Source organism: Lepisosteus platostomus, chromosome 22 (assembly GCF_059453375.1).
Source record: "Lepisosteus platostomus isolate fLepPlt1 chromosome 22, fLepPlt1.hap1, whole genome shotgun sequence".
In the NCBI taxonomy this organism is placed as follows: domain Eukaryota; kingdom Metazoa; phylum Chordata; class Actinopteri; order Semionotiformes; family Lepisosteidae; genus Lepisosteus; species Lepisosteus platostomus.
Window position 1 is genome coordinate 15,839,320 of NC_142632.1, and position 12,747 is coordinate 15,852,066.

At 40.5% G+C, this 12,747-nt stretch overlaps 1 protein-coding gene across 1 annotated transcript; it reads right to left on the bottom strand.

Moving 5' to 3' along the window:
* Positions 1–3,717: 3,717 nt before the first annotated feature.
* Positions 3,718–8,458, bottom strand: LOC148643642 (uroplakin-3b-like). Its single transcript, XM_088616383.1, has 6 exons — positions 8,230–8,458; positions 7,067–7,225; positions 6,300–6,531; positions 5,730–5,812; positions 5,114–5,243; positions 3,718–4,935 (listed from the first exon to the last, which is right to left on the bottom strand). Exons 1-6 carry the CDS (start codon positions 8,294–8,296, stop codon positions 4,788–4,790), a joined length of 819 nt encoding a protein of 272 aa, XP_088472509.1. The 5' UTR covers positions 8,297–8,458; the 3' UTR covers positions 3,718–4,787.
* Between the last annotated feature and the right edge of the window lie 4,289 nt (positions 8,459–12,747).

Here is a 12,747-nt window from a genome sequence, read left to right on the forward strand (position 1 = left end):
CACGTACCCAGCACTTTAGAGATAGGTGGGGTTGAACAATAAATGTCTCATCTCTAAGGGAGGGAACAAAACAAACTGGCTATTTATGATTTACAAAAGAAAAAGAGAATGTAATTATTTTAAAGCAGCCCATCACAGACAAAAGCGTGACATTTATTAGCATGTGTAATAGGCAGGATAATGGTTCTTGCACCACACCAGCAAAGACTGTGATGTTGGCACATTAAACGTGTGTACAGTCCATGGCAGTGGTTATTTTTCCCTGCAATCAAACAGCACAGCATGGCTGTGTTTTTTGAAGTTGGACCTTATCTGGTTGTGACGATTGACCTGTTCTGTGATGTGAAATGAGAAAACTTCCTTTTTTAACATTGATTGGTTGCCCTGCCTTCTGACATTATTTAAAAACAACACAGAAAGAAACAATAGAGGGCAGCCTGTGCCCAGCCCTGCCTTTAGAATTTAGAGAAAGGGTATTGAATACAGGACCTAAAAAGTGTCCTGCTGAAGCTGTGATATAAATACTGTACAAAACAAACAGCACCAGCAGCCTCGTACTTGGGCTCATCAGTACATACTTCACCCTGAAATCAGGAAATCAAGAAATTAGCAACTGCTCAATTACACAAAAAGATTTTTTTTTAATCTAGGATTACATTTTTGTCACAGTACCAAATACTCCTCTTAAAAGACAACCTAGCTGATAGAACACTCCAATAGTAAAAGCAATCAGATATATGACATCTAGTCATATGAGCTTACAGCTGTCACAATTTTACCTGACGGGAACCTCTGGGCAGTACTGCATTGCCGTTGGTGGTGATGCAGCTGTGTTCAGGTCCCATTTGGAAATATCCATTCCTGGGAGCTCAGTACAGGTATTATTATCCTTTAAAGGAACAAATAATAGGTTTACTCCATGTTGAAAAGAGAAGAAAGAAAACACAATGTTTCGGCCTTGGAGCCTTCTTCACCTGGAATTGGGTTAAATTTTTTTCTGTGTTATTAATGCTAAATGCTAAAAAGCAGAGACGAAACAGCAATCAAGGAGTGACAAAATATATGGCTAATTGACACCATTTATTTTAAGACTGAATTTGATTGATTAGAAATCGATATTCTAAATTGAGCCTCAGGGATGTAAAATAACAGGATTTACATATGCTTCACTATCCCAGTTTAAAGCTCTTATTTAAGACATAATTCTGAGCGATAGAATGTACAGCGTGTATGTTACAGTACTTTCTTGTACAGCATAATTCTTGGGAAACACCATAGGCAGCCCTATCTTTGCTGCACCCTCCATTTACCTCCCTGATTCCGTCTCTGGGCGTAACAAGTCCTTCTAGTTAACCGTCACCAACAGAAAGCAACATTTTCACACATCAGGGTGCAGTACATTCGATCCCAACCCTAAAGTGAACACACCTCATGTTGAGGTCACTTGATGCTGTGTTACATCATTATTTTACTTCTCCTCACACATTACAACACAATAACTCAACACGTAAACCTTTCAACTTGCTTTAATACAACTACACCTCCAAAAAGATGGTCCTGTTGATCCACTCTATACAGTTTAGTAATTATGAAGCTGGCTACGATAGATAGCCAACGCCTGCAAGCTGAGTAGGTATATAATGATGCTGGAGAAACCAGTGATATGCACTGTACAGTATATGCTGGGTGTCAGTCAACATGGCACAGGGCTGCTGTCAACCTGTACCAACCTGGGACTATGAGCTACTTGGATTCTTGGATGCTTTGTGACTATATCAGTATATCAAGCACACTAATTTTGCAAGGATGTTTATTAGGTCTGCACGCTTTCATTCTGGATGAATGTATTTGGATGAAGAGTTCCACATCTGTATCACAAGATTTCCTAAAGAACAGATGAAGTCAAACAGTTACTCAGCCCCTGTTATACTGATGAAGATTTCAAATCCATTCAGGCTTTCTTATCCTCTGGGGGAAATGTGTTTTACAGCAGAGTCCAACACATCTGTACAACAAAAACAAACACCACCAAGAAAGAATACAGCACAACGGTGTTTCAGGAGATAAGAGGTATTTTACACAAGTTGAGACTGGGGTAGCAACAGTGATAAAAGATTTCTGTTAGTTGAAATGTTGGTTGGTTTCAATTAAAAAACTGACAGAAATTCGCTGAAAAGTAAGACTTTTTGCATGACTATATCTAATAGCCTACAAGCTGAATAATTCCTAGAACCGGATTGCGAAAGGTCTTTGCAATCCTCTCTCTTGTAATTTGGAAACACACTTCCAATACGCAAAGCCAAGCTCTTTCCGGTCCTGGTCATGGGGCATGTGTATCTTCTAGCTGAGCCTCCAGTTGCTTCAGCACCACCTTAACTGCAGTGAGAATAATGTACTTAAACACCAGTTTTGTAGACATAATGGGCTTTTCAAGCGAAACAATATAGCTACTATGGAAAATAAAATGGTCTCGCTCTATTATGAAAACCATCTATACACCTATTTTCTAAGTGCTTCACCCAATTCAGGATCACAGGGAGCCAGAGCCTGTTCCAACCTGCAATGGGTGCAAGGCAGGATACAGTCTGGATGGGATGCCAGCCCATCACAGTGCAGACAGAGGCATGAGCACACTCACACCTAGAAACAATTTCCCCCGAGGCCAGTTAACCTACAGTACCAGTATGTCTCTGAACGGTGGGAAGAAACAGGAGCACCTGGAGAAAACCCCTGTGAACGTGGGGGAGAACATACAAACTTCATGCAGATCAACACCCCAGGAGTAGAATTAAATCCAGGGTTCCAGCGCTGAGAGGCAGCAATGCTAACCCCTGTGCCACCATTCTGCACTACTATTATAATACCATTAAAACAAAATAATAATGCCTTTAATGATGATTACACAGCACAAGTGGAATCCTCCCAGAAAACGAACTAGGAGGAAAAAAATCTCTACTTACCCTCATCACTGACGTGTGGCCAAGACACTGAGAACAACAGCAGTGGCTGTGGAATGCTTGGCTGTTCCAGTTGTCCCTGGAAGGTCTTGTCATGAATTATGAAGCCTGGAATCCGGCTGACAATTCTAACGGAAGAATTGCCAGTTTCCCCGGAATGTACCCGCTATGTCAGGTGTTTCTGCCCAGCCTTGACTAACCAATCTTCCACAGCAGTCACAGAACCGGAGGAACCAGCTCAAAGGGAGAGATACGGCAAATCTGCTGGGAGGATTATCTGTGTCCCAGGCCTTCACAGGTGTGAGTGCAGGAAAAACAAAAACAAAGCCAAACAGCTGACGCAGTCCACAGCGCCCTGGTCACAACGGCCCTGCGTGTGTGTGACAACAGACGCAAGCACAACTGTGGACGTATTTATTAAGATGTCACTGGCATTGCTGCTGTCTGTGCATCAGCACAGGTGTGACCACATTCTTGTTCATGTTTTCTGGATCTCTTTAGATCACTCCTAATCAGCTAATGTCTCCAGAAAGTCAATTTTCCTGGTAAGGGCAAATGCAAGCCTGAACTCATCCCACAAGGACAGAGCTTTTTCATGAGGAATGATTTCAGGAGGCCCAGAAAAAATCCCTTTCTTTTATAAATGGGTTTATAAGAATTTTGCCCATCAGTGTATGTTAAACATTCAGTCTCAGTTGTCTTTAACAACAAACAACTGTGGCTATTTAAACAACATAAATATTAATTATGTACACACACATTTCGTACAAAGATTTTTTTATTACATTAGAATAAATTGGTTATTGCCATTGCTTGAAACAATATCAGTAAATCAACATCCTGGTATTCTGCAGTGGCACAGTGAGCAGTGGTGTCATTTCACAGCTACCGGTTTCTGGCTGTGTAGTGTGTGCGTGTCCACCCTGTGTTTTCTTGGGGTTTACCTGGCCAGCCTGATTCCTCTCGCTATCCACACGTATCCTGTCTAGGTGAACTGGTGTCTCTGGATTGTGTGTGAGACCTGCGTGTGGAACCCACTGTGATCCTCTAGAACAGGGGGTCCCAGTTTCACTCCTGGGGACCCCAAGATTTTGATGGGTTTTGTTCCTTGTCGGCTTGACTGGAACAAAACCCAATCAGTGAGGGGTCCCTCGAGCCAGAGCTGGGACATCCTGCTGGAGGATAAAGCTGTAATGGGAAAGGATGGAGGTGAATTCTGCACGACAAGGTGGAGAATTCTCAATGCAGGATAAACACTGCTTCCTGTGCTACTGTATGTCATTATTTCATCATGACAAATCCACTTAGATGTGTACACGTTCCCCACCACCTCTGTTTATATCCCCGGTTGTCAATGAAAATGAAAACAGAAAATACAAGGAATTTTATAATAAATATTCTGCCACAAAGAATGAAATGAGTATGACTTTTGAAATGCTTAATTTAAACATACACTACATGCTGAGAAAAGATCTCACAACCCAAGAGTGAAAGAGATAAGAGAATAAAAATCATGATACAAATATTGATCAATTTATGGGGCAATGTTAAGGTTCCAGTTATAAATCACAACAGTTTGCTGAGAGTTTGCATGGCTTTGTGCAGCACAAACCGATTTCCTCCTCTTAGCTTTCAGCTGCCCAGTTTCGACGGGTTTTGATGTGCATTTTGAGGAGCAAAAAGAAAATGAAGAAAAAAAATCACACCTCAAGCGAGTAGCGAACTGCATGTGGCTGCTTAATGCCACTCTCTCTCTCCAGTGCTGAGCAGCAGCTTGGAAGAAGGGAGGGACATGGGGGCAGCTGGACTAGGCTGAAGGACTTGAGGGGCTCAAGTACGAGTGGTCACAGTGTGAGTCACTCCCGGACTGTGGACAGCCTCTGCGTTTCTCACGTTATGGGTGCTGTACTTCTTAACACGAACAGAGCCCAGAGCAGGTGGCATCGTCACATCCTGCTTCACTTTTTGGAAGCCAGTACTGCAAAACAATAGAGCGTTGGAGGGGGATCAACAAAGTATCAGACCTAGACTGAAGAATTCAATAAATCAATAATACTAGACAGAGGAATGATAAAGCTGAGCTTCAGCAGGCTGCCAGTTGTGAATTGCAGGTTGATATAGCAGCTGTCTGATCTTAACCTTACTGGATATCTTACCATCTCAGGACAAAGGCCGTGAGCAGAAAGAGCAGCAGGATGGCAAGCAGAGAGGACAGGATGGACGTCACCACGATCATTCCTCCTGATCGCTTTCCGATCCACTCATCAATACCAGCAGAGTCGCTCACTGAGAAGAGACACATGAAGTCCAGTAGAACATCAGACCCAAGCATGACTTTGTGCTAAAGGGTTTGCCAATGACTTGCATGTGTTTATTATGTGAAAGAAGCAGCCATCTTTTCATAAAGTTTCAGATTAAGAAGAAATGCAAATAAACATATGCTATTCTTAAATTACTCACACCCTTTTCAAGCACATCATACATCATACATGCTGTTATTTTTGTACTCCTCACCATATGGAATATCTATTTTCTATTTTATTATGCATTTTTTAGATTTTTTATGTGTCAATCTTGTATCTTGTTAGTTGTGTGTTGCCCAGGGGCACATGTAAATGAGCTTTTTAGCAAAGTTTGGTGAGCTATCCCTGCTACCTACAATAAACTAAAAGAAATAAACTAAACTAAATCAGACTGTAAAGAGCAGGGAGCATTCACACAAACCTAAATGTGGATCATGGGTGACATAACCCTACATGGACTGATACTTACACGCTATCAGAGAGATGGGACTGGACCACTGTGACTCAGATACCACCTGTTTTGAACCAGGATCCAGGAGAACATACTTTGCTCTGAAACAAAAAGGAGAAACAGCACTTTTTACCACATTAAATAATGAAGAACATTAGGATACTTCAGGGAACATTTTCATTATCCTATATTAGTGTTATACCAAGGAGCTGAGGTCCACTAGCTTTGAAATATTAAGTCTGAATAACTAGCTAAACATAATTTATCATTTCTAACTGATTTCTGTATCTCATTTAATAAAAAATAGTAGGCTTGGATTTCCTTTAAAAAGTATAGGCTTTTGCTCATGATGTTAAACTTTTGGGTAAGGAGGGGAGGAGGCTGGGGTAAGCAAAAAGACAGGGTTCTCTGATTGTAATTATATGGTTGAGCCCTCACATGCACACAGTGGCAGAATATTTGCAATTGAATGAAGCAGAAGGAATTACCTTTTATCTTTTATCTTAATTTGTGCTTTATAACCTCAGGACGACCATTTTTAAGAGATACGTCACAGCAGACGAAAGTGACCTTGTCTCGTTACAGTACCTGACAGTGGAGCCAGCAGGCAAGATCCCATTGCAGTTGCTGGTGGAGCACAAGCCCTCATCCCCAACTCTAAAAAACCTGAAGCCTGTGGACTCAGCACATGGAAACGCATTCTGAACACCCAGCTTGGTCAAGAAGTAATTAGGTGAGGAGTTATTTCTGAAGGCATCTGGATAGGGGGAGCTCATCAAGACACTGGTGTTTCCTTTAATGGCTTCAAATTTTGGGACTCCTGTATTTGAGAAACAAGTATCTAACATCATTTTACTGCCCACGACCCCAGTGGAACAACCCTTATACTGGACTTGATAACTAACACTGTAGAAGAAGAAACCTGAACCACATGTTTTCATGATCTTTTGCTTCTGTGGGGAGATTTTCAAAACGTAATCCACAGAATGTTGCTCATTTATTTCCTTTTTCACAGACCACAAATAATCAGGGGCAAACATTTACTTGTTTTATAAACCCGGCAAATGATACTGTAAGTTACCGGGTCACCCAGACTAGTTCCTGCTGTGCAGAGTCTGAAGATAACTGCAGCCCCACCGCCACCTTCCCAGACAGCTCCTTTTCCCTGAATTCTGCACTAACTGTAACTGTCCTCATATCATGAATGGCTCCGGCTCATTGCAGATATGACCACACAAGCAGTGTTTCGCCAAAGACACTGGACCAGCAGTGACTGGCCAACTAAGGATGCTAAGCCAGAAGCATTTCTATGTCATACAAACAAGAAAGGAAATCTCAGACTGGCTTTTACTCACCATCACCTCTAGCAATGACCAGCCAGATTTCACAGTTATCTGGAGCACAGGGGAGGCCACTGAGGTTGTTGAAGAAACACACAGGCTGTTGCAGCGTGAGGGTTGTGCTGGTGACTCTGCCCAGCAGATTGTGGGGAGTGACTTCTGGGGCATACGGCACTGAGAGCAGGAGAGAAGGAAGTCATCTTTAGGAATATGTTCTGTACTTTAGATTGGCTAATTCACCTCCCGCTTCTTGTTCATCGTGACATTCCAGAGAGACACCAAAGAAAAAGCCAGTTATAGGAGGGGATAAAGGAAATGAGGTAAGGTCTTCTCTGATTGCTATCAAATAGACATTTATTAGCCTCTGAACAATGCATAAATTAGCTGGAAAACTGAGATAAATGACATGTAAAATTAAGAACTTTAAACACAGCAATAAACTGTCCAACACAGAAAATGGAGAAATGGATGGTGCCCCTTATGTGTGACCTTTCAATTTCTCTTTGTAACATTGAATATACAATGCATCTCCCGTAAGGCAACCATAAGTACAGAAAAATCAAGTCTGACGCAGAATTTCAATGTTGGGATAAATGAATACAGGCAGTGGACTGTCTATTTACAAAACGTAGTTTTACGGCGCTTCCTCGTGAGTTTGTCACGTTAAACCAGTTATAAAAATCTATTAATATGTCAAATCTTATGTAAACTTCCCCCTAGATTCTTTCAGGTTTAACTTTTTCTCTGGCGGTTCTGACTTAATCGTCATAACGAGAAAGCATGATTGCACAAACAGATGCCCAGTGCATTTTCTGCTAAAATAGCGACATACTACTGAAAGAGTTAAAATCCCTCATATGAGAATGCCAATTTCTACTGTTTGTACCTACCCCTTCGGCGACCGGTGCAAATGTTATTTCGAATGCATTTAGATAACGGTGCATAAAACATATTGTTAAATTGAGCACCATAAAAGGAAAGTCCTTTACCAGATACGCATGCATTACTTTCGGCTTTTAAATTAAATTAGCGCCATTCAGTACAGTGTAAATTAATTTTCACTGACGCCACCTGCGTTAACATTTTTAGTTTTCCTGTAGGAAAACAGAAAAATAAAGTGAAAATAAAAGCACAAACTAAACTTTAAACTGATATTAATTTTAAAGTGACAACCTTACCTGTACTTAGACCTTTTGCCACTCTAAACCAGACGGACATAAAGGTGACCACAAGGACAGAGCTCATGGCTTCGGTAGCTGCAGACTGGATAGACAATAAATCAATTTGATTAATTGTTGTTAATCCGGTAGATCAGTCCGAGAGGGTGCAAATAGGAGCGGTTGAAAAGACAGGGTGGGGTGTCGCTCATTCGCGATGTGGTGGATGTTTTAGCTGAGGCGTCGAACCCGAAGGCGGGACAGCAAACCTCACAGAACAGGTTCTTCTTGGAAAAGTTGTGATATGTGTTTGAATATTTCAAGTCACATAATTCGAGTTTTAACCTCTTTAAATGCAGGAAAATTCATCTAAGGAGGCTTGTACCTGAAATTTGTTAGGAAGCTTTTGGACAATCGCCCTTTTCAAGTTAGCAATACATTCCAGTTCTTTTTAAAACCCAATACGAAACTAATATTTAATTATATAATAATATTTAAATTATTTAAAATTTACACATTTACATTTGTAGTGTATTTATTTAGAGAAACCTAGTATTTCTAGAACAGAAGTACTTGAAGATATTTGCTTAGCCTTGCCACAAAGATCAAGTAATACTATGTATATATACACATGATATAGACATATTTGAGATTTTTAGCCAGCATCCCTTTTCTTTTGATACATTCAATTTCATATTTACACATTAGATTTTAGCGTTCTTTAGATGTTATGACTCACAACCCATTTAAAAAGTTCAATATTTTCACAATATTACTCAAAGAACAATGAAATAAAAACAACACTTATCATCCATTGCTGTTAGTATGGTTAGTACATCTAAAAAGACCCCATCCAGGTGAGATTGAAGAAGCTGCAGAAGTTTACTGATGATGTAAAAAAGCACTTTAATACTTTAAGCAATCAAGCTAAATACCTGCTCATTCCTATTGCATGCTTTTATTTCACTGCCTTAACCCTCCATTCTTCTAAACCCAAATCTCCAGTTCTATAGGTGTCCTTTAGCATTGGAGACAGATTTTGTGGTCCAGATAAGTAAATGTTTTAGGCAACAAATGCAGAAATTATCACCCGCACTAATATAATGAAACCGTGATCTTCTGCACATAAAACTGTATGGGGAGGACTTCCTCATCTTGTCTGCATCCTGCGGTCTGTGAAACAAACATGGTTAAAAACACTTGCAGTCCTAGAAATCATGCCCCACATGAAAGAAATGAAAAAAGATCTAGGTTACTACTTCTCCTTTACCTGTCCCACTCTGAATAAAAACTGACTGCAAAACAACTGAAACAATGAGCTGAAGCTCTTTCCAGGACGTGACTCACTCCATGTTTGGGTTATACACTTAATCTCCTTGCCGAAACTGAGCAGAGCCATTCAGTGTCAGCCAAGGTACAGTATGGAGTGGTATTCAGGTCTATCATTGTTCCCAACACCACAAGTGCCAGCCATAACTGGGTATGTCAGCGAGGAATCAGCTGAGAAGTGTTGTGTTACTGGGTGCCATGGAATTGAAGCACTAACTTCTTTCTTTTGCACATTTTTTTCTATTAATTTTAAGGTACCACCCATTTGTACATCAGTTAAGGAGAGTTAAGGACAAGTGCTCTGTTATCGATGTCCATTGTACAATCACAGCCCACTTCAGAAAAAAAAACTTGTCAATAATTTGTCAATAAATTGTATTTCCAGCTCAAAAGTGTGAATGCTTTCTCTTTCAGGGTGGGAATCTTCATCACTTTGGAGATTGTGAGGCTACAGTGTTCTGTTGAGTGTTAGGAATCTGCTTTTATTTTTGCCTTTCACACTTTACCAAGAGTCTGAAGGGTGTTATCTGTGTTAGAATATCAACACAATTCTAGGTTCTTCACATTATATGGCTGTTCAAAAATTAAAAGAAAATTCATAAAAAAGCTTAGGAAAATCAGAGATCAGAAACCTGAATCTTGGCCACAATTATCCAGCTAGACAGCATGTAGAAAAACAGGTACAGTGTTCATATGATCACAACTGGAACATTCACTAAAAGGTGGGGCTCTTGCACAAACAGGCAAACCTTATCTTACCTGGTGGCATAGATCTTCAACCAGAGGCGTGTAACCACAAGCATGGAGCTCAGGGGAAGAACAATCTAAACACGCAGACAAAGGGCATAAACAGACACCACACACAAAAGACATAAATGTCCTTTACTTTGCTCTTGTAATAGTCATCCTGGCAACCTGATGCAGAACATGCACTCAGATCTACCAGGCAGGCTTTTCACCCTATTGTAGAGGTTTTTGACAGCACAAAGAGACAAGTAATACTTAGTACTAGAAACACTTTACTGCAAGAATTGAACTAGCTACAATATGTTAATGCTTCTACTGCAGACAGTAATGAGATACTGTATTTGGAACCAATCTCAAGGTAGTAAGAGAAGGCGTTATATGATTTTGAGATGGTTCCTGGAGATTAACAAGCCTCAACATGAAGCTTTCAGCGTGATTCTCTTGCCTGATTTTGTGCAGTTCAACATTGAACAAGGCTCTGTGTCTATTTGTAAAGCATGACGAGGGCGCTGCAGTTTATTCAGCCCTCAGAGGCCGTTTCAGAGACAATTTGTCTCTGTCGAGTAGATGGAGTGCTAGCTAGAGCAGAAGCAACAGATTATATTTCTTTTTGTGCAAAGGCGGTCAGCTCAAGCATTGCACAGGCCAAGTAAGAAATCACTCTCCTTGATCTTGTCTCAGTATTTGTTTGCTCACAGTATTGCAATGGTGTTTGTGGAAAGCTCAGATCTGAAGTTCACAGTTTCAACATGTTACTTAAAAGGGCAGTAAGCCCCCAACAATGTAGATTTGTGTTCAAGGCCTTTTAGTATTTTACTTCCACCTGTATGGCTCTTTATTCAGCCTTATTTAACATGCATATCACTGAATGACAAGAGTTAAAATTGGGAATGACTTAAAAGGCTGCTAACCATGGGAAAACATGAAATTACGATCCATTATGCTCCATAATTTAATTACCCATATGATTAGTTCAGCATTTATTGTTTCTGCTCTGAATTTCACGCATAGGATCCTTTCCAGGGTTAATTAACATTCAAGATTAATGTTTGACTATGTTCTCCACACTGACAGGCAGATGAGGAATGTGAGCAAGTGCCTCAGTGTAGTCTGATGATGGGGTACCACCTAGAGGACACTGGGAATTCTGCAACACCACTTCAAAGGGAATATTGAAATTGAAAAGTGTGTGCAATTAAAGAAAATTGACACTGTCAGCTTGTAAAAGATTAAAACAATGCTGCCATACGTGTAGCAAGCTTAGTGCCACAATAATTAAGTGCTACACTTATCTGGGTACAGTAAGGCCAGTTAGATCATGTAGGATTCAAATCCATGCTGATCACTGAAACATAACAACGTTGGTTACAATTCCCTTTCTAGAAGATGATCTTTTGGAGAAAGGGATGTCCCCCAGGCACTGTGGCAAGCAATTCACATTTACTCCTGAGCCCTTTTTCCACATTATGTCTTATCGGTAAAGTCTGCACTGATATCTGGAAGTCCTTCAGCTACAGGTGAGAACCAGTCCTTTTTCACCCACAAGCTGAAGAATGGACTCTTTGGAATGATGATGAACTCTCTATATATACATCTATATTTATATTCATACGTGTGATACGATTTTCTGTGTACTGTTCTGTTCTAGTTTGTTCTTGTGTGTCTGGACTGTGAGTAACTCTTGTATTGTATTGTATGTATTGTACTATTATTATATAATTCGTTACACTGTGGCTGTGTTGTGTGTGTTAAGCTGCTGTTGCACTGCAATTTCCCTCACAGGATCAATAAAGTATCTATCTATCTATGACTTGTTGGTTGTGGCCACAATCTTCCGGTTTTCAGGCAAGACAGTGATGTAACTGATGCAGAACCATGCTTGCACCAAGCTCCCCCCGGCTAAACAACTTGTGAAAAAAGAAGTAGTAGAAATGAGTGCAGCTGGACACACATCCCCCTGCTACAATCTTCCAAATTGTCTTGTGTTTATTGTCAGATTTTAAAGATGCATTTTGCCCATATTCTCTTACATATGAAGAGACCGGTTTACATTGTCTGGGATTCAGATGCACAATAATTTAAGACTCCTAAAATAAAGTCAGCCAACCACGCAAGAAATGCTGTCCAGTAATTGATCACATCAGCAGTAGAACTCCAAACCCACACCATATCCCCCAACACCATGGCTCAGACGAGTAGAGAGCTCTAAATGAGGAAGTGCAGCTTACTTATTTTTTCCAATGATACCAGGGAAGGGAACATTGGCCAGGTATCAAGATGAGTGGTCATTCACTGCCTTTTTCATGACTCTTGCGCTTTCTGATCAACTGAAGTCAACTCTGACTTGGCCATTCAGCACTAGGTCTGGTCATTCCAGTTTTACAATCATGGTACAAGGAGAAAAATGAAATTGGCACCACCAAGTAAAATCTCATTAACTCCACACAAGTCACTACCAGAGAC

What these genes read in the sequence shown, in the direction of transcription:
- LOC148643642 (XM_088616383.1), bottom strand. Translation starts at nt 8,296, where the DNA reads ATGAGCTCTGTCCTTGTGGTCACCTTTATGTCCGTCTGGTTTAGAGTG. An exon ending in GGTCATTGCTAGAGGTGATG is followed by an intron (nt 6,532 to 7,066) that starts GTGAGTAAAAGC and finishes TCTCAAATACAG; the next exon opens with GAGTCCCAAAATTTGAAGCC. An exon ending in CCTGCTGGCTCCACTGTCAG is followed by an intron (nt 5,813 to 6,299) that starts GTACTGTAACGA and finishes TTTTTGTTTCAG; the next exon opens with AGCAAAGTATGTTCTCCTGG.